Source organism: Biomphalaria glabrata, chromosome 12 (assembly GCF_947242115.1).
Source record: "Biomphalaria glabrata chromosome 12, xgBioGlab47.1, whole genome shotgun sequence".
Taxonomy (NCBI): Eukaryota; Metazoa; Mollusca; class Gastropoda; family Planorbidae; genus Biomphalaria; species Biomphalaria glabrata.
Genome location: NC_074722.1, coordinates 37,029,959 through 37,050,954, shown reverse-complemented (window position 1 = coordinate 37,050,954; position 20,996 = coordinate 37,029,959). Strand labels below are relative to the sequence as shown.

General features: G+C 36.3%; 1 protein-coding gene across 3 annotated transcripts; it reads left to right on the top strand.

The window, feature by feature from the left end:
• Positions 1-538: 538 nt before the first annotated feature.
• Positions 539-19,479, top strand: LOC106062382 (NFATC2-interacting protein-like). Of its 3 annotated transcripts, none has more exons than XM_056006939.1 (8): positions 539-630; positions 5,284-5,892; positions 7,937-8,006; positions 10,348-10,482; positions 10,611-10,779; positions 12,038-12,182; positions 15,827-15,933; positions 19,125-19,479. In XM_056006939.1, the coding sequence occupies exons 2-8, from the start codon at positions 5,334-5,336 to the stop codon at positions 19,278-19,280; spliced, it is 1,341 nt and encodes a 446-aa protein (XP_055862914.1). In that variant the 5' UTR covers positions 539-630; positions 5,284-5,333; the 3' UTR covers positions 19,281-19,479. The 3 variants fall into 3 exon arrangements, with proteins under 3 accessions (XP_055862914.1, XP_055862913.1, XP_055862915.1); XM_056006938.1 differs by having other exon boundaries at positions 556-677; XM_056006940.1 differs by lacking the exon at positions 539-630 and adding an exon at positions 4,566-4,903.
• Positions 19,480-20,996: the final 1,517 nt, after the last annotated feature.

The following is a 20,996-nucleotide window of genomic DNA, read 5'->3' as shown; positions in this document are numbered from 1 at the left end:
AACATCATATTAAGTCATATGTGTCATTATATGCAGGTCCCAACCGGGTCTTCGTAGTCACGTGAAACACTACAGTACACTCATCTTCGGAATCGAAGACTCGTTTTTATGAGTCTTAGCAATTAAGAAATTAATTCTTGATTTTGGCATAGTTAGGATGCAAATAGATTTTTTTTCTTGCTCTATAATAATAAGGCTTGTCTTCGAGTCCGAAGATTAGAGAGGAATGCGGTGTTTCCCGAGGCGGCGCAGCCCCAGCTGTGACCTACATATTTTGCCACACCAAGGGCAAGGGTATAACCATTGTCCGCAGGTGGTCGATTTAGATTTTCTTTTCGCCGTCAACATCTGCCCTCGGCAGCGGATTTTCTTTCGGTCTCAAATGTGTACCCCACGGCCTTTGTGAGTGACCTCCAGCTGTCTCGATATATGTTTTAGCTGCCAGGCGTCCGTGTTTTGAAAATTTAGCCTAACTTTGATACATTTTTAGCTACATTATTTCTAGTTGAGAGTTTGTACTAACCAAGAAGAATAACTCTTGCGACAATCAAGTTATTTTGAAATTACCAAATCTACCTTTAACTTTAGAAGTCTAGATTCTATAGATCAACTGATATATTCTATCGAGACGTACTACAACAGTCTACATTACTCATTAGATCTAAAATCTAAATCTAGTGATTAGTATATCTAAATTTATAGATCTGGAGTCTATTTTTACTTATACATCGACTAAATCCATAACATTGAATCATTGAATTCTTTGTGATTAATTTTAAGTCTAAATTTAAGTTAGAACAAAGTAAAGGGAAACTCCGATGATTTTGAATATTTTTTTTATAGATCTAAATATTCTAAAAGACTATAAATCTATTAGTATTAGTAGACTTAGATCTAGATCTATATAATAGTATATTGTATAATAAATGTTTATGTCAACTTATAAATGTATAATATAAAAAATAATAGTGCTATTCTATTAGAGCATGGAATGGGTTGCCTGAGCTATATAATAATAAACACAATGTCAACAGTGACTTGGCAGAATTTAAAGGGAAACTCCGATAGTTTTTCAAATTTTAGTTATTGACATATTTAAATTCTGCGTAAAAAGTTGTAATAGTAAACATTATATCATTTTTTATTTAAATGCTCGGAAAATTTTATATTTAATAAATTAGACAGAAAATTCTCCACGCCCCCAAAAAAACGGGGTTCTGCGAGATGTTTTTAGTTTTTAAAAACGTGACGTCACGAGGGTGCTGGCTAAATATAGATCTAGACCTATATAACCGATAAACTCTCTAGTCTAGATCTAGACCTATCGGATCGCATTTATTGTTACGCTTCACAGCTAGATCTAGTCTCCACGTTGATTTATAATCGGTCATTGTTTATAAACCTCTATTTCTACTTGAAGAAAATTAAATATTGTTCTTCAGCTTGTTGCAGTAGTTCCAATCACAAAGATAAAATCAGCAAGTATGCTGATACAGAAATTAGTGTCTCTTTTCATTTGTTTCCAAGAGATGAAGTTTTAAAGGGAAAATGGGGAAAATTTATTCGCCTGAAGAGCAAATATTTTACAAAGGCATTAGCTAATTCCTGTTTATGCTCAAACCATTTTGAGAGAAGCTGTTTCAGCAACTTCATTGCCGTGGAAATGGGATTTAAAAAAAAAATTGAAGTTAATACCAGGTGCAGTACCAACAATACATTGGATTTCCAGGCCAAAGAATTCAATTAATGATACTACTGAGACATTTTAAACAACTGAAGTTCATAAATATAAATGAAATCAGATTTGTGAGCTAGAAATTTACTACGAATACTAGATCTACTATTAAATTTCTTATTTAATAAGTAGATCTATCGTCTACGAAACTCAATTCCAACTTTTTAACTTTTGACCTTGGGGGTGTGTCTCGCCGGCTGAGCCAGCGTCAAGCTCTCTCATCACTTTTTCCATGTCAACCAATGTTAGGTCGAAACAGCACAAAAAAATCATAATTTTCTTACGGTCAAACATACAGTCATAATTTATACACCATTAGAAATTTCTTTTAAAGTATTTAAAGTATTTTAATGATGTAATAACAAAAATTTTTTTTTATCAAAGATAATTTCTTTTTCGCCTCCCTATCAATGAGTATCAATAGGATTTGAGTGCACCGTCGTGACGTCACAAAGAAATTCAGTGAAAATCTGACTGTTTTGGATGCGCAGAAAAATTATGTCACAAAAACATCAATTACTAAGTTATTCTTGCAAATAAAAAAAAAAAGAATAATATATTCATTATCTATAAATCAAAACACATATTATATCAAAAATTGTCAAAACCGTCGGAGTTACCCTTTAAGTCATTGGTTAATATGCATGACTAAATGCATGACGCGTAGGACGTAATCATCTTCTTTTTTGAAGTAACGTCTGTATTATATAAGATAAGATAATACTATTAATACTAATACTTAGTAATACTAGTAATAGGCCTACTCACTGATTAAAATTAAACAAATTAAATAGTAGATCTATAGTCTAGATCTAATTTGTGTTTTGATTTACAGTAATTACAGATATCATTTTTAATTTTATAGATTTTATATCATTCTTTTTTTTTTTTATTTGCAATAATAATAATAACTTAGACTTAGAATCTAGTAGTCTTAGTAATTGATGTTTTTTCTGACGTAGGCCTAATTTTCCTGCGCATCCAAAACGGTCAGACTTTCACCGGGTTTCTATGTGATGTCAATCATATCACACAGACAGACCTCCTATTAATTTTCTTCTTCTTCTTCTTCTTCATCGTTCTCATTGTTATGTTGGAGTGTTCATATGACTAGACCAATACATGAGATGAACTGCGCAGTGGTTTCCAAATCAGGGAGCTCTCCATATAGTTTCCTTTCTATTGGGGTGATTTGGGGCCAATGTCTTATACGGGCCTCTTGGTAGAGAGAGCAGTTTTGGAGGACGTGGTCGGCATTTTCTGGTGATACTCCACATGGGCAGATTTCACTGGTTCCAATTTTGAGCTTCCGGAACATGTGTTGTCGCATTCTGTTGTGTCCGGTCCTGAGTCGAAAGATTAGACGTTGGTCTTGTCGGGATAGCTTATAGTAAGCATCATCTTTCTTGTGATTTGGATGGGAGCTCGTCCATTTCTCATTTATTTTATCTACAATTAATTTCTTCATTTCTTCTGGATAGAGAGCAGAGTTTACTTGTGAGTTTGTTCTCCCACTCTTGGCGAGTGTGTCAGCCTTCTCATTTCCTGCTAGTTGTATGTGAGCTGGTATCCATTGAATGACGGTTTTTTTGCTGTTGTGGTTGAGCTTTGTGAGTGCTGTTCTGAGGTTTTTAATACAAGGGGAATCAGAGTTTTGCAGGCTTTGGAGGGTTGTTTTTGCGTCTGTTAGAAAGACAATCTGACTGTGAGGGGAACTTGGATGATTTGCTAGCATGGTAGCAGCTAGTGCTAGTGCTTCCCTTTCTGCTCTGTGACTGTCAGAGAGCTCTCCAGTTGCAAAGGATTTTTCTAGTTTTCCTCCATCTGGCCATTCGATAAGTATTCCAGCTCCTCCATTTGTGGTGGCTTTATGGGATGAGCCATCTGTGTAAACTCTGATCCTACTCTATTAATTTAATTTATTGACTTAATGTGTAACGGAAAACCATATAATAATATATAGTAAAGTTTACATTCTTGTAAAAGAAATATATCTTTGTCTATGCAGTTAGATCCAGATCTTGTAAGCAAAGAAAAAAATGCGTGTTAAAAGTAGATTTACCATTTAGAGTCTACATGCTTGACTAACCATGGCCTCGGCAGTGTGTATTTTCTCGCCTGACCACTCAACACACAATAAACACTATCGATAAGTTTTCTTGTCATGACCGACTACACGTAGTCTAGACTAGCCTTACACTGACCAGTTTGTTCAAATCAGTCATACACACAATCTATTTACTTCTTGGGACAAAGAGAGGCTTAGATGAAAATATTACTTTTTTTCTCGAGTTGGTTATCCTAATGCTTTTAGATCTATCTATATATAACTGTACCATAGCTCTGGGCTAGGCCGTCACTAAGCCTAACAGCTGCTGTAAGAATGAAGCGATACATTTTGGTTAAATTTAGTTTCCTTTTCAGTATTGATGAGGCAAGTCACGTATGCCTAACCTAAAAAAAAAAATCTCAAAGAACCCTGTTTTTTTTTAGATATCAAGAATTTACTGTCTAATTTATTAAATATAAATGTTTCTAAGCATTTAAATACAAAATGGTAAAATGTTTACTATTACAACTTTTTACACAGAATTTAAATATGTCAATAACTCAAATTTGAAAAACCATCGGAGCTTCCCTTTAAAAAAAATGATTAGGTGACCGTGATTAGACATTAGTGACTGATTTAGACGAATTTAGTCATATATATAAATAAATGATATTAATTAGTAGAGTCGACTCATTAGTGATTATATATAATTATATAATAATATATTATAGATTCTATATCTAAGCCAATATAATCAATGTTATTTATATTTATATAGTCTATACTTATAGATCTAGTTAAGTTACTTCTGTTTTAGCGAACTTAGACTTAGTCAAGTGATAAGTCTCATCTTTTTTGAAGTAACGTCTGTAATACTGTATTTTATAATAACTATAACTTCCCATCGCTTTTGCTGCCTCTTCTTCTTTTTCCTAGTACTCTTCCCTAAAGGAAGGTCTTTACGAGCCTTGAGGACATTCCTCCTTGGGATGTGGCCATAGAGTTTAAGTTTGTGTTTTTTGACAGTGGTTAGCAGCTCATCCATTGCTAAGATCCTCTTCTCGAGATCTGCAGTCAGCGTCCAAATTCACAAGCATATAAGAATGAGACAGTGGCCAGTGAGTGCATCAGTCTGATTTTAGATTTCACATCACCTTAAATAATAAAAAGTATAAATAAAATATTGTTTGGTTTAAAAATAATCCTAGAAAATGTTTTAAAATTCTTTTCCTTAAAGAAACCTTTGTTTATCGATACCTATAGAGGAAAAAAAATTGGCCACATTACAGGATGCTTTGCCCCCTTGGACCTGCATGCTCATAATTTTTCTATATTAATTTCTAAATGTGTATTTCATATTTGGCACACTGTGATCGAATCGACTTTTTTAAGTTTCGTGATTTTTCGGGCTAAGAGCTGATAGATTATTGTTATTTAGATGAACGTTGTATTTGATCGCTATAGAGTTGGTAACTCGACTTTCACGTATTTCACGTAGGATGTTTGAGCAAGTCGAAGTAAAGTGTCATATTTTAACAAACAGTCAGAATGAATAGAAGAAAACGATTTTCCAATCCTTCAGAAGAATGTTCTCCACGTACTAGAAGAAATTCCAGAGCAGGTCAGAGCTTAAAGACAGCCACAAAGAGATTGCCAGCGAGAGCCTGCAGAAGGTCAACTAACAGAGAAAAAACAACTTCTGTAGATGACACTGAGATTATCGATTGTGATAATTCTGTCAGCAGTTTAGACAGCAGCGTCTACATTTGTTCAGACGATCAACCTGTCACAGTGCCAGAGGATGGAGACACACCGTTGAGAATCGGCGTTCTGCCACCTATTGAAGATCAACAGTGCTCAACAGACATTTTAACAAAGTCACACAATACAGACGTTTCTACGGAGCCGAAAAAGACAGCGCGGCGTGGCCTGGCTAAAAAGCGTTTAGATTCATCTTCCAATGTTGATCAAAGTATTTCCCACAATGCATCTGTATATTCACAATGTGTTGCAAAAAACTTTAAGATGTCTCTTCAGAGTCTTGATTTGTCAAAAGAGGCTGTGAAACTTGAGTCTGTTCCTTCAAGTAGAACTACTGAAACAGAAAGTATGTATTCCTTTAAGCACAAACTATATCAACTATCTGTGTAACTGTGTCCCCTATATGTGAAGCTAAATATGTCCACTGTCTGTGTAACTAAATATGTCCACTGTCCGTGTAACTAATATGTCCACTGTCTGTGAAACTAAATATGTCCACTATCAGTAAAACTAAATATGTCCACTGTCCCTGTAACTAATATGTCCACTGTCTGTGAAACTAAATATGTCCACTATCAGTAAAACTAAATATGTCCACTGTCTGTGTAACTAATATGTCCACTGTCTGTGAAACTAATATGTCCACTGTCTGTGTAACTAATATGTCCACTGTCTGTGTAACTAATATGTCCACTGTCTGTGTAACTAATATGTCCACTGTCTGTGAAACTAAATATGTCCACTGTCTGTGTAACTAAGAATGTCCACTGTCTGTGTAACTAATATGTCCACTGTCTGTGAAACTAAATATGTCCATCAGTAAAACTAAATATGTCCACTGTCTGTGTAACTAATATGTCCGCTGTCTGTGAAACTAAATATGTCCACTATCAGTAAAACTAAATATGTCCACTATCAGTAAAACTAAATATGCCCACTATCACTAAAACTAAATATGTCCACTGTCTGTGAAACTAAATATGTCCACTATCAGTAAAACTAAATATGTCCACTATCAGTAAAACTAAATATGTCCACTGTCTTTGAAACTAAATATATGTTAGTGAAACTGTCCACTATAAATTGAACTGTCTCCACAATCAGTGAAACTTAATATGTCCACTATCATTTCCTATGATGCCAATGTGTCCAGGGATCCACTGTAGTGTGATATTGATATTTAATTTTGAGATCATCTGATGGATTATCACAATTAGTGTTGTCAACTCTCTTGGGCTGTTTGAGGTGCTGCTGTTAAGTTCTTGCAGAGTGGATTGGGAGTCAGTAAAGACAACAATATCTGATGGCGCCCACCCTTATAAAACCGTAAACCATATCCTCTTTGAATGCCCCTTCCTAACCCTCCTTAGGCAGACCCTACTTCCACTACAGACCAACATAACCAACACCCTGTACGGCAGTGCTGAACAACTGAAGAAAACAGCACACTTTTTTGCCTTGGCACAGTCTGCAAAAGAGCTCACAGCTCAGCAGCAATAAAGCTGGCTAGAAGAAGAAGAAGAAGAAGTATGTCCACTATCAGTGAAATTCTATCCACTATCAGTGAAACTGTCTCCAGTATCAGTGAAACTAAATATGTCCACTCTCAGTGAAACTCTGTCCACTATCAGTGAAGCTTAATATGTCCACTATCTGTGAAACTAAATGTGTCAAGTACATGTCAACTGTGAAAGTCTGTCCACTATCAGTGAAACTAAATATGTCCACTATCAGTGAAACTCTGTCCACTATCAGTGAAGCTTAATATGTCCACTATCTGTGAAACTAAATGTGTCAAGTACATGTCAACTGTGAAAGTCTGTCCACTATCAGTGAAACTAAATATGTCCACTATCAGTGAAACTCTGTCCACTATCAGTGAAACTAAATATGTCCACTATCAGTGAAACTCTGTCCACTATCAGTGAAGCTTAATATGTCCACTTGTCCACTATCAGTGAAGCTTAATATGTCCACTATCAGTGAAGCTTAATATGTCCACTATCTGTGAAACTTAATGTGTCAACTACATGTCAACTGTGAAAGTCTGTCCACTATCAGTGAAACTAAATATGTCCACTATCAGTGAAACTCTGTCCACTATCAGTGAAACTAAATATGTCCAGTATCAGTGAATCTTAATATGTCCACTATCTGTGAAACTAAATATGTCCACTATCAGTGAAACTAAATATGTCCACTATCAGTGAAACTAAATATGTCCACTATCAGTAAAACTAAATATGTCCACTATCAGTGAAACTAAATATGTCCACTATCAGTGTAACTGCCTCCACGTTTAAGTGAACTTAAGTTTATTAAAAATATAAAACAAAACAAATATTCATAGTATTCAAACATGTTTAATGAAATATTAATGTATGACATAGATAGATCAACAACCAAAAGAAAGGTAAAAAAGAAACCTGCTAGAGAGTCCTCAGAGTCATCCGATGTCAGGTAAGAGACTTTTTTAAAATAGAAAACTTTATATTTTTTAGATCAAGAGTGAGGAAAACTTAGCAATCAGGGAATATATATATACTTGTCGACCCACTATGTAGCATACACCGCTATTTTGTAGAGCCAGCCTTAGGCCACTGCAACCTATGCGACCGCAGTGGGCCCCTGCACTTTCATAGAACCTGCGCTAATTCTAGGTGTAAATTATTAAATTAAACCATTTTATAACTTATAACAGATTTCCCATGGCCTCCTGATTTACCAGGAGCTCCTGGAAATCTCAGGAAATTGCAAACTATACGAAAAGTACTGGAAATCTCCGGAAATTATAAAAATCTTTTGAAAATCATACAAATGTCCTGAAATATATAGACAAAAATTGTCATTTTGGGGTGTCATTCAATATGGAAAATGCCAATCCTAAACACAATAAAAAAATGGCATTATGCAATACCTGTAATTGTGGAATCTGGTAAAAGAAGCTTCTCGCGCCTCAAACTAATGAAGGTCAACAATTCTCGTAGATAGATTGAAACATTTGATAATTCTTGCTATTGAGCTTGATATATGTAGGAAATAGAATTTTTATGATATACACTGCATGACTTTGCTAAATGCAAGGTTCGTAAAGTAATTCTCTACGTAGTAAAGAATGAATAAAATGCATAGACAAATTTATTTTCTAATACAAACTCTTAATTTTTCACATATTATCCGTATCCCTACCCAAATTTGGCAGCGCGAAATCCGTTTCGCATAGTGCCCCACAATGGTTAAGTCCGGCCCTGCTATTTAGGGACGGTTGAATACAGAGTAGATTACTTGTTCTCCTCCCCCTCTTTTTTTTTCGCCTCTAAAGTTACATGGGGTAGAAATAAATAAAAGAGTGATCTTTCCATGACTTCTTGGTCACAATGGTTCTTGTTCTCCTCTGCCCCTCTTTTTTTTTTTCTGTGGGGTAAATCTAGTCCAAATAGGTGTCCAAACTGTTTAGCCATGAATAGAATTATATCTGGGCCTATAGATTGCTATGACTCTCTGTCAGGCTCTGTGGAAACACTGCACAACAGGACACAACCAACTCAAGAACTTGACAACTCTGGCTCCAAATAATGTTTACATGTAATTCTTTATTGTCTAATTAATATTAGTACTGTAGACTTCTCAACACAAAACAATGACTTTAATGCTTCAATGCTACACTAAACTCTTCTGAACTCTCTGTCTTGTACTGGACACTACTTTTCTGGTGTGGTCAAAAGGTTAAGTACACTTGGCTTGGCTTGGCTACCTATGAAGAGGGCTTGAGGTTGGACACCCGACTCTCAGAGTTGTGCTTACTGAGCGCCTACTGGCAGCACAGAAAAAAACTCTCAGATACCACCTCCCCCGCTGGTCCACAAATGAGATTGGACCATCTAAGTGCTCTGAGCAATGCTATAAGCATGAAAGTAGCGCTAAATAATAATAATAATAATAATAATCTTTATTATCCGTAAGGAAATTTGTCTTACAATTTGTGCATTACACCAAACAAAAAACATTATAACTATAAGAAACCAAAGTGTACATTCACACCAGACGCACTCATAATTTACATGTGACAAAGTTTATACCAGATTGTTCTTATTTAAAGCTATATAGTTATTGAAATGATCTACCCTAACTCTATTTTAGCATTCTGGAAATTCCTAAGCTATTTTTAGCCATTCTAGTTAGTTCAGGAACAAAAGTTAGACTATCTAGTTAGAGTTAACTATTTTGAGCTAGTCATGATGTCTAACTAGTTAAAACTTTCACTGTAAACGAAATGTCATAGGTCACGCCACCTGCTGTATTGGTTATGAAAGTCAGCTCTCTTCAAAATTAGAAGGAATAAATAATTTAATCATTTTAATCAAAGTGAAATCCTTGTTCAAACTTCCGGCTGTAGGGGATGATTGTGGTCAGGGTTTGAACTCTGGACCATTAAGATGGCAGAAAGTGTATGCCACTCTAGTTTCACCTGAGTTTTGTTTTTTTTGTTGAATATTTGTTAGTAGGCTTATTTTTAAAGGCACATTCCTTGTTCCATATGCTAGGACAAATTTGTACAAATGCTCCTTTTTCCCTAGTGTTATTTGAGCATTGAATGGGTTGCCTGAGCCAGCCAGGAAAACCAGTGACTTGGCAGAATTTAAGTCTTTGGTTAATATGCATGACTAAATGCATGACGCGTAGAACGTAATCATCTTGTTTGAAGTAATGTCTGTGTTTTATAAGATAAGATGTAAGATGAAAAGTTACTGATTATTGTAAACATTTAAAAGTATTCAAAACTGTTCTGAAATCATTTCAGTGAAGACTCTGAAAGAAGCACTGCTAATGATTGCCCAGAAACAAGCTTAAATGTCAGGTCGCCAACTCCTCCGCCAAGTGCTAAAAAACCCCAGAAAACCAAACGAATCAATAAGAAACTTTCCAAAGCTCTAGAGTAAGTTGGATGTCTGATCTTCTCAATGGTAGCGAAAAAAACTTTGTTTCATATAGTCGTGTTAACTTTGTTGACTTGTGTTTTGCTGGATGGTTTTAAAAGCCCTCTTTCATAATGTTTTTGTTTAGCGCACTAAGCCAGGTGAAGGGCGTCCTGAATAAAACACCTAGAAACAAAAGCCGTAGGAAGAAGATAAGCTTGGAGAGTGATGTAGTGTTACTGTATGAGGAAATGATGGAAGACATATTGGTCAAAGTTCGCTACTTGTCTGCTGTACACAAGTTCAGGATGAATATGGTAAGCCATACTCTTTGGTAATATGTATTAGCTTATAGACTAAAAAAAAAAGTTTGTTTTATGTGACATTTTTGTGCACTGGGGTCTTAGTGTTTTATGTGACATTCACGTGCACTGGGGTCTTAGTGTTTTATGTGAAATATATGTGCAATTGGTTCGTATTGTTTTATGTGACATTTATGTGCACTGGGGTCCTAGTATTTTATGTGACATTTATGTGCACTGGGGTCTTAGTGTTTTATGTGACATTTATGTGCACTGGGGTCTTAGTGTTTTATGTGACATTTATGTGCACTGGGGTCTAAGTGTTTTATGTGACATTTATGTGCACTGGGGTCTTAGTGTTTTATGTGCACTGGGGTCTTAGTGATTTATGTGCACTGGGGTCCTAGTATTTTATGTGACATTTATGTGCACTGGGGTCTAAGTGTTTTATGTGACATTTATGTGCACTGAGGTCTAAGTGTTTTATGTGACATTTATGTGCACTGGGGTCTTAGTGTTTTATGTGAAATATATGTGCACTGGGGTCTTAGTGTTTTATGTGACATTTATGTGCACTGGGGCTTAGAGTTTTATTGCTTGAACTGGGATCCAAGGTCCAGATTTATTGACCTACAATTTCTGTGTTTCTAAAATTTTTACAACTCAGGCGCCTCTCTCTCTCTCTCTCTCCATCCACCCCCCACCCCCCGCCCAATGAAAAAACTGTCTTTTATTTTTTATCATAAAAAGTGTTCTGTTGACAGTAAGTATTTTGTATATTAAAAAAAAATCTTCACATATTATATGCGAGGGAAGTGTGGTCGAGAGGCCAAGTGCACTTCAACTTGGCTTGGCTACCTAGAAGGGGGCTTGAGGTTCGACACCCGACTCGGGCAGAGTTGTGTTTACTGAGCGCCTAAAGGCAGCACGGAAAACCAACTCCTAGATACCCCCCCCCCCCCCCCCCACTGTTTCACAAATGAGATCGGACCAAAGCGCTCTGAGCATGCTATAAGCATGAAAGTAGCGCTATATAAAAGCTATAAATATATGAAAGCTATAAATATATAAAAGCCATAAATATATAAAAGCCATAAATATATAAAAGCTATAAATATATAAAAGCTATAAATATATAAAAGCTATAAATATATGCTAAGCCAGACTTTCTCTAGGCAACGTTTTCTAGAGCGTACTAGGAACCTCTTGTCATGGCCAGGAAAGATAAGTTGCTATAATGAAATGATTTATATTTGTTTTCTCCCCTCGTCAGACTGAAACTTTCAAATCACTCATCACCAAAGTGAGTCAAGAAATCAAAGAAGATGAACACAATATAACTCTGTATCTTAATGATCAAAAACTGAAGCCTTCTGATAGTCTGAGGTCTGTTGGACTGACTGTGGCAGATATTATAGGTAAGTGTGTAGTTCTGAGTGTGGCAGTTATTACTATTAGGTCTATAAATCTGAGGTCTATGGTACTTTCTGGCAGATTTTATTCTGAGGGCTATAATTCCAGGTTTTGTGGTATTAACTATGGCTGTCTGTGGTACTTTCTGGCCAGTTTTATTCTGAGGGCTATAATTCCAGGTTTTGTGGTATTAAGTGTTTGTGATACTTTGTTTTTACATTTTAACTCAAATAAATGATTTTTAAATATTCCTTTTTATATCATTCTAGCCAATTCTTTTGGATCCATCAAATCATTTTCTTTCAATGTCTCAGTCATGTAAAAAAAAATAAAAAATTAGTGAGTGAAAAATAATGAATTTAAACACTACAATTTTAAAGTCTCGACCTACTTAAATAAAATCCACTGTCGTAGACCCCCATTTACATCTCATAGATTACCCATTTCATTTTATTACTGTCATAGACCCTTTGGAAGTCGTTGTAGACCCCAAGGGGTCTATAAAGACCACTTTGGGAATCACTGCACTACATGAAAACCCATTATATTCTGGTTATTTTGATTCTAAATGTCAATTAAGTGTGATAATTTGATGCTAATTTAAGGCAATTTTGGCTTGTATGGTTTATAATCATTACAAGGTTTCTATGCTTTCTAACTAGATTTAGCTTTCTCAGTTCTCTTTGCATCACACTTTCACATTTTGAATTATTTACAAAAGACAAAAATGGACATCCTAGTCTATGTTGTAAAATTGTTAATACACAAATCTAATAATTAGACATAGTCTTCAAATCCAAAGATCAAGGAGAGGTGCAGTATTTAGTGTGGCTATGCAGACCTAGTTGAGACATCCATTTTGTGTCACATCTTACTTACTTAGACTTAGGTCCTCCCGCGCTGTTCGGCGCATTGGGTGGCAAGCTGTCTCCATAATGATCTGTCACTGACAATGTCTGAAGCCTCCTCCCACCTGGTGTCCACTGTTCTGAGGTCTTCCGTGAAGGTGTGTCGCCAGGTAATACGAGGACGTCCCTGTTTGCGCTTTCCTCGTTTTGGCTTCCATGTTATCGCAACTCATGGTGTGCGTAATTCATTTTGACGTAGAACATGTCCCGCAAACCTCATGCGATGCTCAGTCACAACCTCACTAAGTGTTCGACTCCCAGTTCGGCATAGCATTTCCCTGTTTGAGATCCGGTCTGTGTAACTGACTCCCAAAATCCGTCTCAGCCCTCTCTGTTGAGCCACATTTAGTCTTTTCTCAATTTAGACAGATGACTTCCACGTCTCACATGCATATGTAGCAGTTGGAATGACGATTGTTTTGAGAAGGTGTATTTTTGTCTCGAGTCCAATGGCTTGGCTAGTCCAAATAGGCTGCAGCCTTTGGAAAATGCTCCCTGCCTTTCCTTGTCACATCTAATGCAGACAATTTAGAGTTTTCAAATGTTCTCTTTTGTCATGTGCCTGTCTGCGGCAGTTAGTTTTGTAAAATGTTTGTAAAATGTTTTACATGTTTCGGATGTTCCTTCAGAGTTGAAGATAGTTTACTTCCTAGTCCAAACCTCCCGCAGGACGACGGGGGATGGGAGCGGGCAGGATTTGAACCCTCGAGCATCGATAAATCCGAACGACAGTCCAGCGCACAAACCTCACGACCAGGCAGCCAACTTCTTTGAATATCTTGTGCTCTGAGTTCTCCAGCTGTGTTTTAGAAGCCATTAGCTGCTTAGTGTTTTCCTGTATAGTTATGATGTAAGAAAAACATTGAGAAGAGTTTGAACAATACCTAATAATAATAATAATAAGGCTTGTCATCGAGTCCGAAGATCAATGAGGAATGCAATATTTCTCGTGGCTACGCAATCCCAGCTGTGACCTACATATTTGCAAGCACAACCATTGTCGGCCGGTGGTTGATTTAGAATCGTCATGAACTTGCACAAACAACTCTATATAAATAAAGTCACGGAGGAATGTGTGTATAATCAAGTTTTACTTGTATGTGTCAGTTGGAATGTCTGAGTGGATGACCGGAGGTGTATAAGCTTACGCAAGGACAGTGGTCAGTGTTCGATGTGATGAACAAGTTTGTGTTCGTCTTCTTTAACCCAGTTATTGAGACTTTGTTTTTTTTTCGTATGCACAGCTGAAGCTGAGGGATACCTAGACGAGGGGCGAGAAACTAGTGTAGTTTAAAATGAGGTGATTAATTAGAGAGTTGTAACAATGTATATATATATATAATGAAGAACTCATTATGCATAGTATTTTGTTTTTTCTATTGAGTTGTCCTCAAATGTTATAAGTTAAAATATTTGACTGACGTAACTGTATCGCTTTTATTTTGTGTTGTTATGGCACAGTGGTCAGTGTTCGATGTGATGAACAAGTTTGTGTTCGTCTTCTTTAACCCAGTTATTGAGACTTTGTTTTTTTCATATGCACAGCTGAAGCTGAGGGATACCTAGACGAGGGGCGAGAAACTAGTGTAGTTTAAAATGAGGTGATTAATTAGAGAGTTGTAACAATGTATATATATATAATAAATAACTCATTATGCATAGTATTTTGTTTTTTCTATTGAGTTGTCCTCAAAGGTTATAAGTTAAAATATTTGACTGTATGGCTTTTATTTTGTGTTGTTATGGCACGATTAGGAATTTAGCTGGAAAAGTGACTTGTTTCATAAAAAGGGAACATTTTGGCTTAAAGACAATGATGCGACGATTTAAAATTAAGACTAGGATTTTAAGAAGAATAGAAAAATGTAAACAATACTTTTGATGACTTTAGAGAGAGGCAGTTTTATGGATGTAGAGTCTTAGCTTGATGACATCCGATGGTTCCCTCTGTTACTATAAACTTCTAAGTTGACATTCGCTATCAGCGTCGGTGTAGTAACCTAATGAAACACTACAAGAAGACATGTCTTGATCCTAGGTTTTATTGAACAAGAATGACAAAACAGTTCACGATAACACAGTACACACACACACAAGCAGACCTGGACATCACGCCATTTTGACACACAAGAACAGATCAGTTCACAACACACAACAAGAACATAAACACACAACAAGAACATGAACATAAACACACAACATGAACATAAACACACAACAAGAACATAAACACACCACAAGACCATAAACACACAACAAGAACATAAACACACAACAAGACCATAAACACACAACAAGACCATAAACACACAACAAGACCATAAACACCCAACAAGAACATAAACACACAACAAGAACATAAACACACAACAAGAACATAAACACACAACAAGAACATAAACACCCAACAAGAACATAAACACACAAGACCATAAACACACAACAAGAACATAAACACACAACAAGACCATAAACACACAACAAGACCATAAACACCCAACAAGAACATAAACACACAACAAGAACATAAACACACAACAAGAACATAACACCCAACAAGAACATAAACACACAACAAGACCATAAACACACAAGAACATAAACACACAACAGTCGACTAACTTATTATTGTTGGCCTTTCAACTGTGTTATTTGATTTCGTTGTTTGAGATTAACTTCGTTTGACTTATCTGCATAAGACTCAGCATGCAAGCGCCTAACATTATTCGTTTCTTTTCCAGAATGTCACTGCTTAAAGTGTGAGCAGGACGAGATGGACAGCTCTGATGTCATCAACTTGGTGATTCGCATGAGTAACAAATCCAAAACCACAATACTGGCAAACAAGGTAAGTTTTGATTTAGATCTGAACCACAGTGCAGACAAACAGGGTAAGTTTTGATTTAGATTTGAACCACAATACAGGCAAACAGGGTAAGTTTTGATTTAGATCTGAACCACAGTGCAGACAAACAGGGTAAGTTTTGATTTAGATTTGAACCACAATACAGGCAAACAGGGTAAGTTTTGATTTAGATCTGAACCACAGTGCAGACAAACAGGGTAAGTTTTGATTTAGATCTGAACCACAATACAGGCAAACAGGGTAAGTTTTTATTTAGATCTGAACCACAGTGCAGACAAACAGGGTAAGTTTTGATTTAGATCTGAACCACAATACAGACAAACAGGGTAAGTTTTGATTTAGATCTGAACCACAATACAGACAAACAGGGTAAGTTTTTATTTAGATCTGAACCACAATACAGGCAAACAGGGTAAGTTTTGATTTAGATCTGAACCACAATACAGGCAAACAGGGTAAGTTTTCATTTAGATCTGAACCACAATACAGGCAAACAGGGTAAGTTTTGATTTAGATCTGAACCACAATACAGGCAAACAGGGTAAGTTTTGATTAAGATCTGAACCACAATACAGGCATACCTGAACCACAATACAGGCAAACAGGGTAAGTTTTGATTTAGATCTGAACCACAATACAGGCAAACAGGGTAAGTTTTGATTTAGATCTGAACCACAATACAGGCAAACAGGGTAAGTTTTGATTTAGATCTGAACCACAATACAGGCAAACAGGGTAAGTTTTGATTTAGATCTGAACCACAATACAGGCAAACAGGGTAAGTTTTGATTTAGATCTGAACCACAATACAGGCAAACAGGGTAAGTTTTGATTTAGATCTGAACCACAATACAGACAAACAGGGTACGTTTTGATTAAGATCTGAACCACAATACAGGCAAACAGGGTAAGTTTTGATTTAGATCTGAACCACAATACAGGCAAACAGGGTAAGTTTTGATTTAGATCTGAACCACAATACAGGCAAACAGGGTAAGTTTTGATTTAGATCTGAACCACAATACAGACAAACAGGGTAAGTTTTGATTTAGATCTGAACCACAATACAGGCAAACAGGGTAAGTTTTGATTTAGATCTGAACCACAATACAGGCAAACAGGGTAAGTTTTGATTTAGATCTGAACCACAATACAGGCAAACAGGGTAAGTTTTCATTTAGATCTGAACCACAATACAGGCAAACAGGGTAAGTTTTGATTTAGATCTGAACCACAATACAGGCAAACAGGGTAAGTTTTGATTAAGATCTGAACCACAATACAGGCATACCTGAACCACAATACAGGCAAACAGGGTAAGTTTTGATTTAGATCTGAACCACAATACAGGCAAACAGGGTAAGTTTTGATTTAGATCTGAACCACAATACAGGCAAACAGGGTAAGTTTTGATTTAGATCTGAACCACAATACAGGCAAACAGGGTAAGTTTTGATTTAGATCTGAACCACAATACAGGCAAACAGGGTAAGTTTTGATTTAGATCTGAACCACAATACAGGCAAACAGGGTAAGTTTTGATTTAGATCTGAACCACAATACAGACAAACAGGGTACGTTTTGATTTAGATCTGAACCACAATACAGGCAAACAGGGTAAGTTTTGATTTAGATCTGAACCACAATACAGGCAAACAGGGTAAGTTTTGATTTAGATCTGAACCACAATACAGGCAAACAGGGTAAGTTTTGATTTAGATCTGAACCACAATACAGGCAAACAGTGTAAGTTTTGATTTAGATCTGAACCACAATACAGGCAAACAGGGTAAGTTTTGATTTAGATCTGAACCACAATACAGGCAAACAGTGTAAGTTTTGATTTAGATCTGAACCACAATACAGGCAAACAGGGTAAGTTTTGATTTAGATCTGAACCACAATACAGGCAAACAGGGTAAGTTTTGATTTAGATCTGAACCACAATACAGGCAAACAGGGTAAGTTTTGATTTAGATCTGAACCACAATACAGGCAAACAGGGTAAGTTTTTATTTAGATCTGAACCACAGTGAAGACAAACAGAGAAAGTTTTGATTTAGATTTGAACCATAATACAGGCAAATGGTAATTTTTGATTTAGATCTTTACCACAATGCAGGCAAACAGGATAAGTTTTGATTTTAGATCTGAATTCTTTGATCACACAATCTTATCAGATGTACCATACATTTTCATAACAATGTTTAATATCAGGAGTTTTAGGTTAGATAGCAAAAGTTTTTACATTAGTTTTAGTAGAACTATGTAAATATTTGTAAACTGAAAGTTGGTAAGACTTGTGTCACATGTTAGTTTTGATACTATTCAAGACAAATATAGCGGAAGTTCTGTAGAAGTCTAGTCAAAATCTTAAACAGGTAAAAATATATATAAACAAAACAAAAGACTGACCAGCTTAACAAAAAGAAAAGTTCAGTCAGTTCATTCACTTAGGTCAATCTTTCCATTCCCCTGTTACTTTGTCCATCTGGTCAGTCTGTATTTGTATTTCTTTCTTTCTCCCTTGTTTCATTTCTTTGGAGTGACTGTTTACATTCTTAGAGTTTAAACGACCTTGACATTGTTGTGATCCAAAGGAATGCCAAGGCTCTAGATTGGCCTACAACTTAGTTGCAGGAAAGGTCTGAGAGAAGTCATGCTTGAAACTCCGACACCTCATGGACCCCCAAACTTTCTCAAGCCATAGATTATTTTATTTGAGAGACTTTTGAGATTGGCTTCTACAGAACCTTCTCCATACTTATCTCGAATAGTATCAAAACTAACTTACGACACAAGTCAGTTGCGTAGCAAAGGATTGGGGGGGGGGGGGGGGGGGGCTTGACCTCTTTAGGGGCCCCTGCATTTTGATATTCAAGATCTTGACATGAGCTAATGTACTTAATAAATATATAATATATATGTGTGGTATATATGCATGCAACATGGTCACTAATTTACATAACAACATAAATAGCAAGATAACATGGCATTGGCTTAATATTTAATGTAAAAATAAAATAAATTCAGACACTCCTTTGGGGGCCCTTCTCTATTAAGGGCCCGGGGGTTGCTTTCAAATGTGCACTCTCCTCCATCCTAGCTCTGCCCCTGACACAAGTTTGACCAACTCGTACAATTCACATTTATATTTTCTTATTCTTTTCCAGCGCCGGCCACTGCAAGATGTCATCAACAAATTTGCTGAAATGAAAGGACTTGATCATTCTTCACTTGTATTCTCTTTTGATGGGGAAGAGATGGATCCTATGGAAACTCCTTTTGGTCTGGACATGGAGTCTGATGATTGCATTGACGTCTCCTAGCAACTGTCAAGACTTGTCCTAGTAGAAATACTTGTATATACTCATTTTCAAAATTAGTATTTACCCTACCATTTTTTATCAGTGGATGTCCATTAATGGGCCACCAAGATTATCATTTGTGACAGTTTATATTTATTTCATGTTGCAAAAATTTTTTAAAATTGATTTATTAAACTGTATATCTACCTTGTCACTCACACTATCAGATTGTTGTCTTTTTTTTTTTGTTGTTATGTTGTTATTGTTTTTGGATGGCTGCCTGGTCGTGCGGTTTGCGCGCTGGACTGTCGTTCAGATTTATCAATGGTCCAGGGTTCAAACCCTGCTCGTTCCCATCCCCCGTCGTCCTGCGGGAGGTTTGGACTAGGAAGTAATTTTCTTCAACTCTGAAGGAACATCCGAAACATGTAAAACATTTTACAAACAAACATTTTTTCTTATAATAAGCTTGTTCACTTCTTCTATTGATTTGCTGAGATAAAGATAAAGCCATACTGGTTTGTTGTAAACTAGTTTGACTGAAGATAATGGTATGAAGTTTAGAATGCTAATCTTATTAATTTCATTAATCATAACATAAATTTTATTTAACCTTGGTTAGACCAATAATAGAATATGTATCCTCTGTTTGTGACCCCACAACTCAAGAAAACATTTTAAAAAACTAGAACAAACACAAAATAGAGCAGTGAGATACATAACAAACGAATATTCACATTTGACTAGAGTAACACCTTTAGTAAAATCACTAAATTTAGAAAGCCTTCAGGATAGAAGACTTAAAAGTAAAGAAGCAATTATACATAAAACACTGAACCACATACTTCAAATACAAGAACAAAACCTAATAAAATACCCAGAAGACACAAAGATAAAGGCACATTCATCGTTCCATATGCTAGGACAAATTTTTACAAATGCTCCTTCCCTAGTGCTATAAGAGCATAGAATGGGTTGCCTGAGTCAGCCAGGAAAATCAATGACTTTGCAGAATGACTAGATTGACCTAGGGAAACGCATAGGACGTAATCATCTTCTTTTTTTTGAAGTAACGTCTGTATTTTATAAGATAATCAGGCCAGATTGTTTTCTGTCTTGCTTCAACCTAAACACTGTGAAGGAAAAAAACTAAGATTTAATTCTAATTGCAAGAACAAATCTAAAATGATAATAAAAGCGGTTGATTGTTCTTCGTGTAGTCTGTCTTGAAAAGCCATAAATTTAACACTACAGTTTCCCCCCCCAACCTTGACCTTTGCACGTAAGACATGGAAGTCGTCTGCCAAAATCAACAGAAGGCTAAATGTGGCTGAGACGGATTTTAGGAGCCACGGAGATCGGGTCAGAAACAAAGAAATCCTCAGCCGAACGGCAACACATGGAGGCGGATATTAGGTCCTTGTATAAGTTAACACCGCACCTTCATGGAGAAGTGGACACCAGCTGGGAAGAGGCTGCTTACCGCCTAATTCGCGGGAGGATCTAACTAAGTCTGTCTCATTGCTACAAGAAGCGACACACCCAAATTGATCATGTCTATATTAATTACATACAGGCTACATTGTAGGCCTACAAGTATACAGTAAAACACTTTAGTCACAAGAGAAGTCGCAAAGGGAAAAGAGCGTCTCTAAAGTCGTAAAATGCCACAAAACAGTATACCTAGTAAAAAAGGAAAACAATCTCCCCCCCCCCCTTTTTTTTTTCCCAAATATT

Bases quoted from the DNA above. Each gene is read 5' to 3' on its own strand.
- LOC106062382 (XM_056006939.1), top strand. From the start codon at position 5,334: ATGAATAGAAGAAAACGATTTTCCAATCCTTCAGAAGAATGTTCTCCA. The intron at 8,007-10,347 runs GTAAGAGACTTT...AAATCATTTCAG, and splicing joins TCAGAGTCATCCGATGTCAG to TGAAGACTCTGAAAGAAGCA. The intron at 10,780-12,037 runs GTAAGCCATACT...TCCCCTCGTCAG, and splicing joins ACAAGTTCAGGATGAATATG to ACTGAAACTTTCAAATCACT.